Below are 18362 nucleotides of genomic sequence, written 5' to 3' on the forward strand. Positions count from 1 at the left end.
TGCTATATCTGTTTAATAAATTGCAATTATTTACGTTTTTTTTCTGTCAGATGAATTATTAGGCTATCATTAATAGTAGTAATAGCAGCAGTATATGTTATCAATAAATTGCTATTAATGTTTTTTAACATTATTTTTCTCTCACAGACAACAGATGAGAATGCACAATGCCTGTCACTAACCCAAACCCAGGCCAACAACACACAGCCTAGATCTCCTGACTCCCCTGATGTGCCACCACCCTGCACACCTGAAATACCTTTGCGTCGCACTCTGGCTCCAAAGAGAAAGTCTGAGCCAGATATCTCAGAATATCAGCGCTGTGTCCTGAAGGCAATTAATAATAAGCCAGACGATGACGAGCATTTTCTCTTAAGTTTATCTGGGGTTTTGAGACGCCTTCCTCCACGCCGTCGTTCAGAGGTTAAAATAAAATTCCAACAGATTTTACATGAGGCAGAATTTAACTCTGACAATTAGTAAAACACTCACATACGTACATACACACAGACAGACACACAAACACAGAAATACTTATATACAGCTGTAATTGCTTCAATTTTTATATTTATTTATATGACACTGTTTAGTGCCGCAGAGGTAAGAACGAAACTTTATTTCATTTTCACACTACTTCTGCCAGTTAGCTCCTGTTTTTTTTTTTTTTTGACAGTAGCCTACATTGTATTAAACGGTTGTAAGCTTAGAATAGAACCCCAGTATATTTTAAAATGTCATTGCTTCGTGATAATTGGTTAACTTAAGTGTTAACGAGCCTGTTACTCAATTGCATCAGCAGATAAAGTGGGACTTAGGGTAAAAACTGATGTAGGCTACTTGCAATATAGTCTAACATATCAAAAACCTATAGCAATAGCCATAGTACTATAGACATTTGTAGTGAACTTTACTTTGAATATGTAGATAGTCATATATTAAAATAAAACATCGAGCATGCATACAGTACATACGTTTACAGTATGCAATTAATCATTAGGTAGGGTGGACTGCAGAGTCAAGTGTCATGGAGGTAGGAAGACACAATGAGAGAGACACACCCTGATACAGATGCTGCCAGTTTCTTAATAATGTGGATCTAATTAACTATTAATTAACTCTTAGGATAGGAGGAACCTGTGCCACACGCACGCACACTTCAACACTTCAGCATACTTTAATTCACAAATAATTGTACATCAAAAAGGATTTACTGCTGCTACTATTTATAGTTTTTGCTATATATTCTATTCCCTTTTTTGCTATTACTTGTTTGTATTCATGTGTATTCCAATGTTGAGAGCAGTCAGTGAAAAAATATTTTGCTGAAATTTTTAAGTCATATACTGTGCTCATTAACTAGAATGTTGCTGGAATCAGTACAGCCAGAGACCCCTGGTTTTCCAACACCAGTGCTGTGAGGAGGGATGCTACAGTAGGCCAAGCAGAGACAGGGAGGAGTGTGGTAGAGGTAGGAAAAACCCAACAGACAGACAGTGACAACAAAGAACAACATACTGTAGAGAATGACAGTAACAGCAGACAAATGGCATAAACAGACAGCACACAGACTCTACAACATCCTCACATTCTTTTTCTTTTGTTTTTACTGTATGTGTAAATTTGTTATAAACGTGTGCTCTTTAAAAAGTAGCATGCATTGTTTGCCAGACACATACATTACATGTTTAAATATCTGTTATATATATGGTACTGCTTATATTATTTCACCATCTGTACACAAATATAAGTAGTGAATGCGTGTGTCTGTGTGGTAATGTGGGCCAGTGTGGCTACAGTGCTAGGGCTGAATTTTTGTCCCAGGCCGCCCCTGCGTTATCCCCAACACTGCTTGAGATGTTATCCGGTGCTCCTGCTGCAGCTACAGTTGTTTATTTGATGCAGACAACTTGGCAGAATAGCACATTTCGTTTTAATGGAAGAAATACTGTACCAGCTAGACAGAAGTAATATGCTGAGTGAAGGAGACAACCCAAAAGAGGTCAGGCCTTAACTCTTCACCCATTCAGTCACTGCACACGTGGAGTTTTGTTCACGTTTGGTGACTTACTATTTGTATTTTTGTTCATTTTCTTTCAGAGATATTCAGCTCACTTTTAAAAGTAGGTCTTTTTAATACAGACAAGTAAGTACTGGCTTTGTTTCCTAATGAATATAATATTTATGTTGCTTTACAGGATGTCTGCCTCCTAGTGTTTCATTTCATTTCAGTCGATTAGTCTTTGATGGTGAAATATGGCTGATGTTATGTAACAGTAATAGTCATGTAATCAAAGCGCTCACAGGTGCGGAGGATGACTGGGGGTGCTGGTTGTCGTCGGTCAGGGTAGATTGTCTGTTAGTCAGATACAAGAGCTGCTAGAAGCCCGAGATTCACTGGCCTTCCCACAAAACCCTGACGGCACAAGCCCACAGCCTGTTTCTGACCCATGTACAGTACAGCGATACAGGTAAGTCATGTTCAGAATATCGCTCTACTCATTATACATGTAAATTGTAAATGTACATGTCAACTGTACAATCACAGAACACTGCACAGAACAATTTGGCCAAAAATGCAATGTGCTTGAATTGAGCCTCCACTCCATTTTAACACATTCTTTGACAAAATTTGATTAAAAACGCAAAACAGTGCAAACTGGACTGCACTTGCTGAATTCAATATGTAAAATAATAAGCTTGTGTGATGAGTGTAGAATTCTACTGCTGTTTGTTACATAATGCATGCTGTTTCATGATTAAATAGCAAGTAATATGCAGTGCAGTTTGCAGTACACACTACACAGTATGTTCTCTCAGCCATCCATTCCTCCACAAGATCATGCATTTTACAGAGGTCACTACGTAAAGTACATCAATATTAAATATGGTTTATATTTTTTTGTTCCTTACAGATCTTGGGGCTTGCGTGCTGGCTGAAAAGTAATATAATTATTTAAATTATTATCGACAATTAAGAAACAATATCTATTGTAAATATGTTTAAAAATGTATTAAAGTCTTATTTGTATCCCTTGTCTCCAACACTTGCCTGTCAAAACCATACTTACATAGTTTATATATATATATATATAGTCAGTGCCATGAAAAGGATTTTGCCCCCTTCCTGTTTTTTACATTTTTTGCATATTTGTCTAACTTAAAAGATTCAGATCATCAAACACATTTTAATAATACACAAAGATAATGCAAGTAAATACAAAATGCCGTTTTTAAATGATGACCTGGCCCTACGTGAACAATTATTTGATCCCTCCTGTTAAATCATGAAAGAACAGTGATTAACCCCATTATTTTAGAAAGCTGTGTTAAATTTCACTAGCCACACCGAGGCCTGATACTGCCTGACCTGTTGAATCAAGAAATCACTTAAATAGAACCAGTCTGACAAAGTGAAGCATGCTTAAAGAGCAACACATCATGCCACGATCTAAAGAAATTCAAGAACAGATGAGAATCAAAACAGTTGACATGTATCTGAAAAGGGTTATAAAGCCATTTCTAAGGCTTTGGGACTCCAGTGAACCATGGTCAGAGCCATTATCCTCGAATGGAGAAAACTTGGAACAGTGGTGAGCCTTCCCAGGAGTTGCCAGCAGACCAAAATTCTCCAAGAGCACAACGACAACTCGTCCAGGAGGTCATAAAAGAACCCAGAACAACATCCAAAGAACTGCAGGCCTCACTTGCCTCAATTAAGGTCAGTGTTCATGATTCAACAATAAGAAAGAGACTGGGCAAAAAATGGCATCCATAGGAGAGTTTTATCAAAGATAAAGTTAAAGGGGTCATATGATGCTGCTAAAAAGAACAGTATTTTGTGTATTTGGTGTAATGAAATGTGTTTATGCGGTTTAAGGTTAAAAAACACATTATTTTCCACATACTGTGCATTATTGTTTCTCCTCTTGGGTTAAAGTGTTCTGGAACAGTTTTGTAAATACAACTTAACCACTGATTTGTAGTTGTGTCCTCTTTTAGAAAACCAAACAAAGTAGTTTCGCTTTCACAACGAAAAACACAGCGGCCTAGCGTGAGGGGAACCCCCGGCTTAGCGTGCGCTGTGGCCGGGCTAGAGTGAGCTGAGGCCGGGCTAGAGTGAGCTGTGGCCGGGCTAGAGGGAGCTGAGGCCAGGCTAGAGTGAGCTGTGGCCGGGCTAGAGTGAGCTGTGGCCGGGCTAGAGTGAGCTGTGGCCGGGAAAGAGGGAGTTGAGGCCGGGCTAGAGTGAGCTGAGCCGGCGGGTTTGAAAATGGCGCGGCCGGCGATTTCGAAGAAGGAGCGTCCGGAAGGACATGTGACGACTCCGGGCTGGACTCCGCTTCTTCCACGGTGAAAGCCGATCCGGCGATCGACAGCGCAAAGTTGTAGTATTTCTTCAGCGACCAGCACGGATCAGCTCTAGGCATGACGAAGCAGATATCATCCTCTTTTAGAAGACCAAACAAAGTAGTTTCGCTTTTACAACGATGCACACAGCGTCTTTACGACATTGCGGCGGAAACAACAAAACTACAGCGAGAATAAAAGTTACGCCTTCTTTCTTTGCGTGAACATTTGGGCGGCGTTATGCAAATCTTCCCACAGAGCGACGTAGACATGTGGGGGCGTGTTAGAACGAGCCGTTTTAGGTAGGCGTGGTTGACTCCGAACTTTTATAAAGAATATCTCTTTGGATTTGAGACTTTAGTCTTTGCAACTTTACAGATCTTCTTTATGCACCAAGAGCTTGTAACACTCCAAAGAGAAAGGAAAAATTGAAATCGCATCATATGACCCCTTTAAATCCAATTGAGATGCTGTGGCATGACCTTAAACAGTCCATTCATGCCCGAAAACCCTCCAATGCGGCTGAATTAAAACAATTCTGCAAAGAAGAGCGGGCCAAAATTCCTCCACAGTGATGTGAAAGACTCATTGCCAGTTATCGCAAACACTTGATTGCAGTCGTTGCTGCAAAGGGTGGCACAATCAGTTATTAGATTTAGGGGGCAATTACTTTTTCATGTAGTACCAGGCAGGTTTGGACAGCCTTTTTCCTTTAGTAAATGAAATCATTATTTCAAAAATGCATTTTGTATTTACTCTGGTTATCTTTGTGTGACAAATATGCAAAAAAAAACAGGAAGGGGGCAAAAAAAAATTCTCAGCACTCTATATATACACAATGAAACGTATCCTTAAATATATAAAAAATATTTAAGTACTATTGATAATATAGACATCTACCCAACTCTAAACCTACCCACCGTGTAGCATATACACGCCAAAGTCCATTTTTGCGTGTCAATACCACAAGTTTTCGTTTTTATTTGGCTACTATTTATACGCGCTTTCATGAGATCCGGTTGGCATTTCAGTTAAACACTAATAAAAGAATGCAATGATTATGCAGGAATGTCTGATAACAGAGACAAGTCCATTTATTATTCGATGCGACACCAGATCAAGTGTTGGTTCCTAGACAGTCCTTTAGTTTAATCATAGATTTCAAATTTTGTTTGCAAACAAAAAAATAAAACCCTCTATTTAATATCATTGTAACAGGTTTGATTGACAGCTTGAACCAAACTGAGAAAATTAACAAGGCATCAGGAGATATATTTAATCAATTAAGAAAAGTCTTCCCTTCAAAGATGCGACTGACACACTTTACCCCAACCTCACTACTCGCATACCAACTAATAAAATATACGTCTATCATAATGCATATATAATGGAGCCGGTTGAGTTTCGAGTGGTTAAATTAAAATGTCCCATAATATAAAATAATCATTTGCTACGGCTACCCTGAAGAATACAGTGAGATTGTAGAGGATGCGCTCACATCTGCCTTTTACATTTTTAAGGCGGCTGCAAATGGGAATGTGGCACAGCCTTCGGTTGCATTTGTGTACGAGAACATGATGATTTCCAATTCAATGGAGTCTGGGACTGGGAACACAAATAATGCTTCGGCTCCGGAGCACTCTTACAACGAATGCCGCAACGCATCTGCTTTCTTTACACTGCATATGTTAAATATAGCAACGGTTTCACTCTTTGTACTTATTTAATATGACTATTTGTACACGATGAATAGATCTGTTTGTGTCATTCCATGTTAAATACTGGCAAATCCAATGGAGGCACGAATCTTTGGCTTTTGCATAATTTCCTACCAATAAAAGGATTTTGGCAACCGTTTCGGTTTAATTCGAAGCCAATAACTGCCAGCATCCCTTCTGTAGCAATGTCATGAGGTATCAAGTATTAATGTATAACACAATAACAGCAATCTCTCAATATGTTAAATAAACCCTGCATTTTGACTCCTAGTTTGGAGTGTCACCAAATCACATGTAGCTGCACCCAGAGTTCACACAACACAAACTTGACTGAAAAAGCTCGTTTTTCATTAAGCGCAGCACGCTTGTGATAGAAAATTCAGCTCGTTCCACAAAAATCTCATCCGCAATTACGACAATATGAGTCCTTGGTTTGGAGTCCCATGTTGGAACTCAATATAGCACGCTTGTGATAGAAAATTCAGCTCGTTCCACAAAAATCTCATCCGCAATTATGACAATATGAGTCCTTGGTTTGGAGTCCCATGTTGGAACTCAATATAACGCTTTGTGTGAAGGCAAAGTCAATTTAAAAGGTTCATGATGAAATTGTGTATATTGAAAGGCATATTCCTCGTGCCTCTATCCCAGACCGCTGCTGTAGCATTCCCGTACACGTGACGTTAAGACTAGACATTCAAAATGTATTAACAAGTACAAAGAGTGAAATTTGTTTAAACAAAACCTATAAAAACCCCATCTGAGATAAAACTGCTCCACATGTAAACATCCTCTCTGGCACAGCTCTGCTTCCAGCCTCTGATTTAAAACGTAGCGCGAGCACAGTCCTATTAGAAGAACCAAGACGGCCGCTCAGTTGGCAATTTTCTCGATTTCATCCAAATCATCTGTGTCCAGCTTCTCGATTTTCTTATCTGCAATAGGAAACAGATAATTGAATTAACCCACATTCTGAATCATGAAAACATGGCAATAAATAGAGGCATGGATGCAAGTTAAATTATGGAATGGTCCTCCTGGTTTAAAAGCTAAGTTCTTTCAGCAGCAGCTGTGAAACGTTGATCTCGGAGAGAGAAAGAAAATAAAAATAAATATTTGTTAGTTGAAACCATTATACATTCTAACATTAAGACACTGTTCAAAAAAAAATATAAAAAAATAAAAATTACTACATGGTCAAAAAATGATATAATGTAATAATAATAATAATAATAATAATAATATAATAGTCAACGACCTCAGTCAGTTTTGATGTTCAACCCAGATTATCTGGCAATGAGGCATTTACAGACCAAATCTTAAACATCCCGATCCGTGACGCATCAGGGGTGCCCCAATATTTAGGATTTTAAAATCAGGAGGATTACGACTATAATTACGTTGAGTACTTTCAACTAAAGCTAATATGTTGACCGTTAAACTAGCTGCCTTACCAAAACCATATGGACAAAGAGAGGAGCTAAGAAGAAATCGCCTCAGTTTTGAACCTACCAGGTGAAAATAGTGCACTAGCTAACAAATTAGCTGCTAGTAAACATTAGCTGTGGAAATGTAAACAACAATCTGCTATGCAAGACGAAGCGAGATCACGCGAGGTGCTCATAAACTTTAATAACCTTGCGGTGTGTGATGTGCTGCGATTTTCAGATCTTGTAATGTGTGCATTGGGGTGTGAATAGTCGCTGGTTTCATGATTCGATTTGGATTTCAATTCGATATCACAGTGCGTCTCATCCTCAATTTTTAATATTACGGCACATGGCTACATTTTTATATTAATTTGATCTCAAATTTATTTTGTGCATTCGTAATAAATTATATAAGCGGGCTACTTTTAAAAATAATTACAAATAAATAATAAATCAAAACAACTGTTAAGAATTTAACCAAATATATAGCTTCAAAACATACAAGCAAATATAAATAAACGGGGAAAGACAACACAAATGATAAACAAAAACTACTTTCAGTATCAGCATGTGATTTTGTGCATCTAATACGTACTGCATTTCAAACAGCATAAATAAAAGCATAACTAGGTAAAAGACGGCGGGTGGAAACACACACTAAAGAAATGCGCACGTGTCTCACAGCGCATATTCTGTGCAATGAAGCCTGCTGCCATTGCCTCTAACACGCACAAGTGGGAACCTGGGAACTCACACGGAGACCGCTGTTCTCTGTGCTCGTGCTGCACTCAAACAAGGCGCAAGTTCTTTCCGTTCCTGCACTTAACCGTTTTAAATCAAATTAAAATGCGAACGCAGGAATCGTTAAGTAGAATCGAAAAGCATGCGTCTTATCGAATACCTGGTTCTTGGAAGTCTGAAACCGGTTTTCGATATCCAACCCTAATTATGACAGAATTTTTACAACCCTGTCCATCAAAATGACGGACGATATTAAAGTCTAACGCAACTTCTGCTGCTGATAGAGCTTAATCCAGGACATTCATTTGTTTGGTTTTTATGAACTTACTGAAGTGCTCCTGGATGCGGTCGAGGATGTTCATGCTAAATCTGCTGTCCACCATGTTTATCGCCAACCCCCTCTTGCCAAATCGCCCAGTGCGCCCGATTCTGTGCAAATACGTCTCATTGTCAGGGTTTCCATCCTTGTCCACTGGCAGATCAAAGTTGATGACGACTGAAACTTGCTCCACATCAATACCTGGTAAAAGAAACGAAGCCATCAGGCAAAATCTGCTTAGCCTGAACTAAAGATGAGATTGTAGGTATAGCGGTCATACCTCTAGCACAGACATTAGTGGTAACGAGAACCTTCTCCTTGCCATCGCGAAAACGTTCGATGACCGCTGCCCTCTGTTCCACCTGCATCTCGCCACTGAGCAGCGCCACCTGGTGGCCTTCTCTGGACAGCTCTCCTGCCAGCCACCCGGCGGTTTTCCTGGTCTGTGATGGCAAATTTCATGGTCATGCATTACTACTTCTTTCGGTTGTACTCTGAAATAACACCTCAATATCAACAAATGATATTGCACTTACGTGGCAGAAGATCATGGCCTGTGCGATAGTAATGGCTCCGTAGATGTTGCACAAAGCCTGGAATTTCTCCTCCTTGCTGTTGCAGATGACGTAGTACTGCTTGATGGTGTCTAGAGTTTCCTCCTCGCGCTTCAGTTTAATGATGTTGGGGTCGGGAACAATCCTCTTTGCGAAGTTCCACACGGTGTCTTCAAATGTGGCAGAGAACAGCAGCATCTGGCAAGTTTTAGGAAGCATCCTGTAAAAACAAGAACAACAGGTTGTGATACTTTCATTCTAAAATTCAAAACCAATATATAATATACAATATATAAAGCAATGTCCTTGGCTGATAAAACCCTCAATTTATGAAATATTTACATTGGGGTCCCAAAAGTTAAAGATTACTAGTGAAACAGAAATTTATAAACAGCACCAATTTAAATATAGCAATGAGTCAAAAGTTGAAATGGGGGGTGGTGGGAAAGACAAAAAAAGAAACTGTGGATGAACTGCAAATTTTGGATGAAAAAAAGTAGGGCTGTACACTTAATTAGGGGTGTTCAATTCTAGATTTTTTGGATAGGAGTTGATGGTAGGGATGTGCCGATCCGATATTCATATCGGGTATCGGCTCCGATAGTGCCATTTTTCTCGGATCGGGTATCGATCAGAGAGCCAATCCAAATCCGAGATTTTTTTTTTCCCGATTGTGTGAATTATTCTGCTACTTCTGAAGCCATATTATAGCTAAATGTGAGCAACATATGAATATTTAAGTCCTTATATTAAAGTTCACACAAACTCTTTTCTCCGCTGTGGCTGTCAGTCATTCGTTCAGCCTTTAAACCCTGCTCGCGTTCTGTTACAGCAGTCAGCTCGGTAAAGCTCGCTCCGAGATCATTCTGTGTTCCCATTATACTTGATTTGTAAATACATGTCTATGATTTTGCAAAAAGGACTTTATCTTCTTGCCGGAGTTTAATGTTTTGTTACTTGCTACCGGGTGTCTGTGAGAACAAAACACGGGTGTAGAAAAGACTGTAAATAGTTTTTAACGTGCACAGTAACTGAAATTTAAAACTGTTAAAAGAAAGGCTCAATAACTGTTGCACAGATATAATACACTACGCATCAATTTATCTTCCCTTTGTGCTTTGCAGTTTTTAACACGAAGCGCTTAATGTGTGCACATTGTAAGTGCTTCATGCTCATAGACGGTCAACCCTCTATATTGCAAGTAAATCACTCGCATATGCGACTAAATCTTCACTCTGGGCGACTAAATGATGTCTAATATTAGCCAATGGCTAATAAATTATCATATTTTACTTGCCAGTGTGTGAGTTGGATGCTGATTATGATTAGCACAGATATATTTTCACTCACAGAACACTCTGACTGAGCACTTCAGAGTTTCACTCTCCGTCAAGCGATCCGTGATATTTATCAGTTCATCTGAATGGATGCGCAGCGCACCTGTGTGTGTGTATTTGGCGTAATGTGTTTCTAGTGTGAAGGCGCACGACTCGCCGTCACTTTCTCTCACACACACAGAGCGAGCGAGAGTCTTACATAACATGCTGAATTGATGCGCTACATGTAAACGATATACTTTGTTGTATTTTCCTGTAAAAATAACTGTTCCTTTGGAATTCTTCAGCTTTTAAGAACTGCCGGGTTTTCCTGTAGTAGGCGGAACTAATGCACAAACGACAATCTCATTGGCTGGTGCTCACCTATTATCATCCGTGTTTTGATTTCAGCGAATCCGTTCGAGCAAACGCACACAATCTGATTAATATTCATGAATCCAGTAGCTCATTAATCCTTAGTGCGTTTTTATATTGTTCTTATTAGTAGAATTCGTATGATAATAATAATACTAATAATATCTTATCAGTATTATTGTTCGTGTTTTTACAGGAACACTGAATGACAAAAAAAAGCACCAGCCCTAAGTTATGGTTACCAAGTTTTAATTCTAATTACTAAACTTCTATTATTAAATAATACTTAATTATTCTATTATAATGCTTGACTGACTGATATTAAGAGTGTACTTTCAGATATTTAAAAAGCTGTACCATTTTACAAATATTATATAAATGGCATAACACATAACACTATATATATATATAGATAGATAGATAGATAGATAGTATAGTTTTTCAGTCTGGCGAGTAAACAAAAAAATATACTAGCCAATGGCGATTCAATTGCCACGGTGTCTGTTGAGGGTTGACTGTATAAAAACAGTTCATGCTGCACTGTATTTGTTTTGTCCTATCGTATCTGTCATATGTTGTTGCCTTATTAAAAAATATGCTATACATTTAAAATAAATGTATTTTAATTTTATAGTATATACTTACATTCATGAAAGTTTTAATGAATGGATTTTATAATACAAATAGCAATGTGTAACATTTTACCATATTTAGTGCAACACTTATTTGTTCTCCACAAAATATTGTTTTTCACTAAATGTTTGGATTTCTAAAATGATTGTGCACTGATTTTTCTAGAATAACTTTTGCTGCCGAATTATCCACTAACCTAGTTTATGATACATTTTTGTCAGATTATAAATATACATAGGCCTATATTTTTTCATATTTGTTTATTTTATTTATAATGAAGTAGTCTGTATCTAGTAGATTGTGAAAGAATGATTATCAGTTCCACACACAGAGATATATAAATTCTATATTTATTTAAATGAGGGGGAAAAAAAAGACTTCACTGGTATCGGATCGGAATCGGCCAATACTGAACCCTAGGTATCGGAATCGGTATCGGAGGCAAAAAAAGGCGGATCGGAGCATCCCTAATTGATGGAATAGACTCCTCGACTTCATTTACTCCAATAAACTTTCAATCACTTTTTTCCCCCGACAGAATGTTTTAAATGAACAAAAAAAAATTTTTTTTTTTTTTAGAAGACTAATTAATGTTTTTGCCTTTCACCATTTTTGTTAAGTTTGTATTATATTATATTTGTATTAAATTATTAAATGTGACCCTGGACCACAAAACCAGTCATAAGTAGCACGGGCATATTTGTAGCAATAGCCCAAAATACATTGTATGGGTCAAAATTATTGATTTTTATTTTATGGCAAAAATCATTAGCATATTAAGTAAAGATCATGTTCCATGAAGATATTTTGTAAATTTCCTACCATAAATATTAAAACGCAATTTTTGATTAATAATATACAACGCTAAGAATTTCATTTGAACAACTTTAAAGGGGTCATATGATGCGATTTCAAGTTTTTCTTTCTCTTTGGAGTGTTACAAGCTCTTGGTGCATAAAGAAGATCTGTAAAGTTGCAAAGACTAAAGTCTCAAATCCAAAGAGATATTCTTTATAAAAGTTAAGAGTCAGCCACACCTACCTAAAATGGCTCGTTCTAACACGCCCCCACATATCTACCTCACTATTTGCATAATGCCGCCCAAATGTTCACGCAAAGAAAGGCGGCGTAACTTTTATTCTCGCTGTAGTATTGTTGTTGCCGCCGCCATGTCGTGAAGGCTCTGTGCATTTCGTTGTGAAAGCGAAACTACTTTGTTTGGTCTTCCAAAAGAGGACACGACTAGAAATCAGTGGTTAAGTTGTATTTACAACCCTGTTCCAGAACAGTTCAACCCAAATATTCAGATGTGTGCAGTGCATTTTATCTCCCTGATCCTGGAAGAGTAGACTACAATGCCGGCTGTTCTGACTCTCAGACTGCAAGTACGGTTTTTATATATAAAGAATTTGCCACTGATGATTCAAACGCGAGTTTTGAGCAGTGTAGAGTAGCACTTGTTGTTTGTCATTTCTCCGATCACAAATGCAGACATGGTTTTATGTTTACGCGGCGCGATGCAACGCAACAAAAGACAGTATAAGTCATTATAATCAGTAATTATGTCCCCACTGGATGCAACAAATGCCTCGTTTATAATGGGTTTTCATGTTTTTTTCTCATCGCTCCGGCCGGACAGAGCATCACAGTATGGTAAGGGGCGTAACATTTACGTCACACGCTTGAGGTATTCGGCCAATCACAACGCACTGGATAGCTGGCCAATCACAGCACACCTCGCTTTTCAGACTGATGAGCTTTGTAAAAATTGACACGTTTCGGAAAGGCGGAGGAGAAACAATAATGTACAGTATGTGGAAAATAATTTCTTTTTTTGAACCTTAAACCGCATAAACATTTCATTACACCAAATACACAACATAATGTTCTTCTTAGCAACACCATATGACCCCTTTAAAGGCAATTATCTCAGTATTTTTTAATTTTTTTTTGCACCCTCAGATTCCAGATTTTCAAATAGTTGTATCTCTGCCAAATATGATGTATAAATCTTAATTTCGAAAAATTTATCCTTATGATTGATTTTGTGGTCCAGGGTCACAAATATAAAACATTTCAAAGGGCCCTATATTTGACTTACTCGTATGTCCAGAACAATACAGAAAATTTATATATTTTATGCATTGTCATAACCAATTCAAAAATGAATAATAATGGACTTTTAGAGCCCACTGTAGACATTTAGCAAACTATGAGAGAAATCCTGTACCTCTGGATACGAATGCTCTGGTCTTGATGGCCCTGTGTGGCGATCATGACATCAGCTTCATCCAGGACGAACACCTTGATCTTCCTGGGGTCGATGAATTTAAGCTTCTGGCACCAATCCAAAACAGTGCCAGGAGTGCCAATCACGATCTGTTCCTGTAATTTTGTTCCCCGCTCCACTGGACCAAACAACACACGACAACACGCACAATTACAAGCTACTCCTGCATAATAAATACGTAGTTAGCCTTTGATAGTGACATCATGGAGTCAACAATTAAAAATCAAACATGCCGTAATATACATATTCCAGATATCATGTTACTAGAGAATTGTACAGAAAATCTTAACTTCTAAAATAAGAGCTTACATTTGTTTCCTCTGATGGCATACACCAGTTGGACTTCAGGGTAAAATTTGCCCATCTGTTCGATGACCTTGCCCGTCTGTAGGGCGAGCTCGTATGTGGGGGACACACACATACACTGGACACAGAGAGTCAGAGCGGCATTAACACTAAAACAGCTGAATTATTTCCATGCATTACATTCACTGCTTCTGATGCACTTCATACCTGAGGCCATTTGTTTTCAGGGTCCACGTGACTTAACATGGCCAGCACAAAGGCAGCTGTTTTACCCGTGCCTGACTGAGACTGAGCGATCAGATTCTGTGGACTGGACAGGAAAGGATATGATGTGTTCAAAACTCAGCTCTCGTTAACAGTCCCTCCAGTTATTCACAATTCAGTGATCATAATGTCACATTTTTTGGATCATTTGGATCCTGCATAATTCACCATTTAACCACAAAATAAATTGCAAAAAAAAAAAAAAAATTAAAAGTCTGACATATTAGTCTGAAAAAGAAACATGAATGAGCAAAAGTGCAGAAACATGCTTGATGCACAAGAACCCAATGCGGTGCAAACATGACTGACAGACGGCTGAAGCACGCATAGAAAACATTAATCTTAATGTGTATCCATGCATTTGATCCTAAGCACCAGGTCATACAGCAGCCTAATATAACCATTTCTTGTAAATTTTTATAAAAAAAAAAAAAAATTTATAATAAACCTTGCTCCTGACTAACTTTATTAGCTTTAATTAAGATCTGTATATTAATTCATAAAAGACTGTGTGGTATGTTATTTTGCGTTTGATTCAGTTTCTGTAGTAGATTTTTTTTTTTTTAAACTTGCATCTTTTATTTCAGCACCATTTCAGTTTTTCTATTTTAATAGAAACAACAACAAAAAATTGTTTAAACGTTGTTTCAGAATTTGATGAAACATTTTCTGTGACAAACGCAAAAATGTGTGTGTGTTATACATAATGTGCTCACTTAATTATAAAAACAATATTGCAAACTCTCCACAAAATTCTGGACATCACGGCTACGAAATCAGCCATTTTAATCTAGTTTCTAGTAATCTTAATCTAATTTCTAAAAAAAAAATAGAAATTCTGTTGGGCACTGCATTAAAGGGGTCATATGATGCGATTTAAATTTTTCCTTTCTCTTTGAAAAGTCTGACATATTAGTCTGAAAAAGAAACATGAATGAGCAAAAATGCAGAAACATGCTTGATGCACAAGAACCCAATGCGGTGCAAACACGACTGACAGACGGCTGAAGCACGCATAGAAAACATTAATCTTAATGTGTATCCATGCATTTGATCCTAAGCACCAGGTCATACAGCAGCCTAATATAACCATTTCTTGTAAATTTTTATATATAAAAAAAAAAATTATAATAAACCTTGCTCCTGACTAACTTTATTAGCTTTAATTAAGATCTGTATATTAATTCATAAAAGACTGTGTGGTATGTTATTTTGCGTTTGATTCAGTTTCTGTAGTAGATTTTTTTTTTAAACTTGCATCTTTTATTTCAGCACCATTTCAGTTTTTCTATTTTAATAGCAACAACAACAAAAAATTGTTTAAAAGTTGTTTCAGAATTTGATGAAACATTTTCTGTGACAAACGCAAAAATGTGTGTGTGTTATACATAATGTGCTCACTTAATTATAAAAACAATATTGCAAACTCTCCACAAAATTCTGGACATCACGGCTACGAAATCAGCCATTTTAATCTAGTTTCTAGTAATCTTAATCTAATTTCTAAAAAAAAAATAGAAATTCTGTTGGGCACTGCATTAAAGGGGTCATATGATGCGATTTAAATTTTTCCTTTCTCTTTGGAGTGTTATAAGCTCTTGGTGCATGAAGAAGATCTGTAAAGTTGCATGTACAAAATAATGTGTTTTTTGAACCTTAAACCGCATAAACACATTTCATTACACCAAATACACAAAATACAGTTTTTTTAGCAGCATCATATGACCCCTTTAAGTTAGATTTAAATTGGGGGGGGGGGTATATAAACTTACGGTTCTGCGAGCATCATGGGCAATGCGGTCTCCTGGATTTTGGAGGGCCTGTTGAAACCCATGGCATACACTCCTTGCAGTAGCTGAGGTTTCCTGGCAAGAAAAAAAAAAAAAAACCACAGGACAAATTCATGCCAGTCTGGCTCGTTAAGGGGAAGTCGTGGCCTAAGGGTTAGAGAGTTGGACTCATAACCCAAAGGTTATGACTCCCCCCACCAAAAGATTGTAGGTGGGGGGAGTGAATGTACAGCGCTCTCTCCCACCTTCAATACCACGACTGAGGTGCCCTTGAGCAAGGCACCGAACCCCCAACTGCTCCCCGGGCGCCGCAGCATAAATGGCTGCCCACTGCTCCGGGTGTGTGTTCACGGTGTGTGCGCGCACTTTGGATGGGTTAAATGCAGAGCACTGATTCCGAGTATGAGTCACCATACTTGGCCACATGTCACGTAGGAATGGGCGATAATGGGCTTAAAAATATATCACGATAATTTCTGTGAAGAAATTCAGGAACGAAGTACGTGAATGTCTTTATGAATGGGTAATTGAATCATTGACTCACTAGATTTGTTTAAATACGCAGTTCATTCATAAACGAATCACCGCTGTGTTTGAATGGAGATGCGCAGCGGCTCAGCTGTTACTTCTTTAAAAAAAAAAAAAATTTTCGTTGATGAAATAGAGCAAAATAAGGCAATTGTGTTGTTGTCAGACAATATACGTCACTTAATATTAACTTCTTGTTTAATGAACGGTTGTATTAAATCAATATCACATTTGCAAACTCCCTTAATAATCATTAAAAGCTGTCACTCATCTTAGTTTATCCCGATCTCACAAAACTCCATTATAATCGACGAAGCTCTCTACACTGCACAATGAATATCTTATTTACACCCCGTCAACACTTTGTTATAATGAGAGGATATGTCTGTGATACATTACTCAACGCTGCAGAAACACGAACGTAGGCTATATTAGAACATTTGAAGCTCCCTCAGCGCAAACACAAATATGCTGAACGGGTCAGTCGCACAGGTGCTCCTAAATATTATTTCATAGTCGCACGCAGTAGTTTTCGGTTACACTGTAGAGCCCTGAATATCTTTGTTGGACAACAGGTTTGTAAACGACTCATACACATGTAAAACTGTGTGGCAGACGTGCTACTGTAGTACATTTACTCAAGGCTCAGACCGGTTTCTGTCGCACTGTACAGCCCTATCCAAACCTGCTCCAGATTGCAGATTCAGGAGCTGCTCAATTTCACGTCCGCCTTTCTTCACGTCACTCCACACAGTCGTTCACAGAAATATGTCAACAACTAGACTTTATCGTTATTATCGCGGGAAGACGAATTCTTATCGTGTGGAGAATTTTTACCGGTATATCGCAAACGATAAGATATCGCCCATCCCTAATGTCACGTCACTTAAAGCTGGAATACAATCAGGAGTGGGAAAACAGTCAAACTCACAATCGTAGCTCTTCAAACGACTTGACGGAGTACAGCGGAGAGGTCGGATCCCTCTGAAGGACTTCAACTTGATTGGTCGTGTTCACTAGATTACTGCGGATCAGTTTATTCAGTAGCGACTGTGCTGCCTTGTCATCTGCAATTCAGATCAGCTTTAGTTACCTCTCATGTGGAGAATATACACATACTCAGATTGAAGGACACGGTGATGACTCTGCCGTAAACGTCACCTTTATCATCGTCCTCCGTCTTCTCTCCATCTGTCTTTGCCCCTTATTAATAAAAATAAGGAAAAAAAACAATACCAACAGCATTCATTATAAGACTCCACAACAGCAATACACGCACACATCTAACTTAAAAAGTTTTAATTCTCACCATTCGCTTCAGCTTTCGGTTTGTCATCTTTTTCATTTATTTGCAAGTTGCCTATCTGTAAATGAAAGTGAAAATCAGGACTGTGAGAAGTCAGAAAGAGCTTTATTGCCAAGTATGTTACGAATACAAAGAAAACGACTCAACACACACACACACACAGAGTCTGGTCAGCTATCCTTGTGGGGACGCTGCGGCTTCTTGTTCATCGACAGCCTGGGCCCACGAATCTGATGCCATGTCCTTAATTGTAAATAAAATGTTTGTCCTTAAAAACGGGAGTCGATGATTTAACAAGGGACTGTTAAATCTAACTGCACATAAAACCTTAATAAAACTAAACAAAAAAGACGCGAATGCACAAATTCATACAATGGCGTGTGTCGGTCCTCGCTGCTTATGGAGTGCGACACTCACACCTCCGGCCGGAAACAGGCTCGTCTGCGCT

At 38.2% G+C, this 18362-nt stretch overlaps 1 protein-coding gene and 1 pseudogene across 1 annotated transcript; one reads left to right on the forward strand and one right to left on the reverse strand.

The window, feature by feature from the left end:
- Window positions 1–2944, forward strand: part of LOC107555989 (tRNA pseudouridine synthase-like 1) — a 78490-nt pseudogene extending 75546 nt beyond the window's left edge.
- Window positions 2945–6533: 3589 nt separating this feature from the next.
- Window positions 6534–18362, reverse strand: ddx19b (DEAD-box helicase 19b). Its single transcript, XM_016238967.1, has 12 exons — window positions 18102–18362; window positions 17918–17973; window positions 17770–17811; window positions 17540–17675; window positions 16063–16155; window positions 14234–14336; window positions 14030–14144; window positions 13661–13838; window positions 9089–9326; window positions 8833–8995; window positions 8562–8753; window positions 6534–6997 (listed from the first exon to the last, which is right to left on the reverse strand). The coding sequence occupies exons 1-12, from the start codon at window positions 18152–18154 to the stop codon at window positions 6936–6938; spliced, it is 1431 nt and encodes a 476-aa protein (XP_016094453.1). The 5' UTR covers window positions 18155–18362; the 3' UTR covers window positions 6534–6935.

The sequence above is a fragment of the Sinocyclocheilus grahami genome, unplaced genomic scaffold (genome assembly GCF_001515645.1).
Source record: "Sinocyclocheilus grahami isolate Dianchi unplaced genomic scaffold, SAMN03320097.WGS_v1.1 scaffold552.1, whole genome shotgun sequence".
Classification (NCBI taxonomy): Eukaryota; Metazoa; Chordata; class Actinopteri; order Cypriniformes; family Cyprinidae; genus Sinocyclocheilus; species Sinocyclocheilus grahami.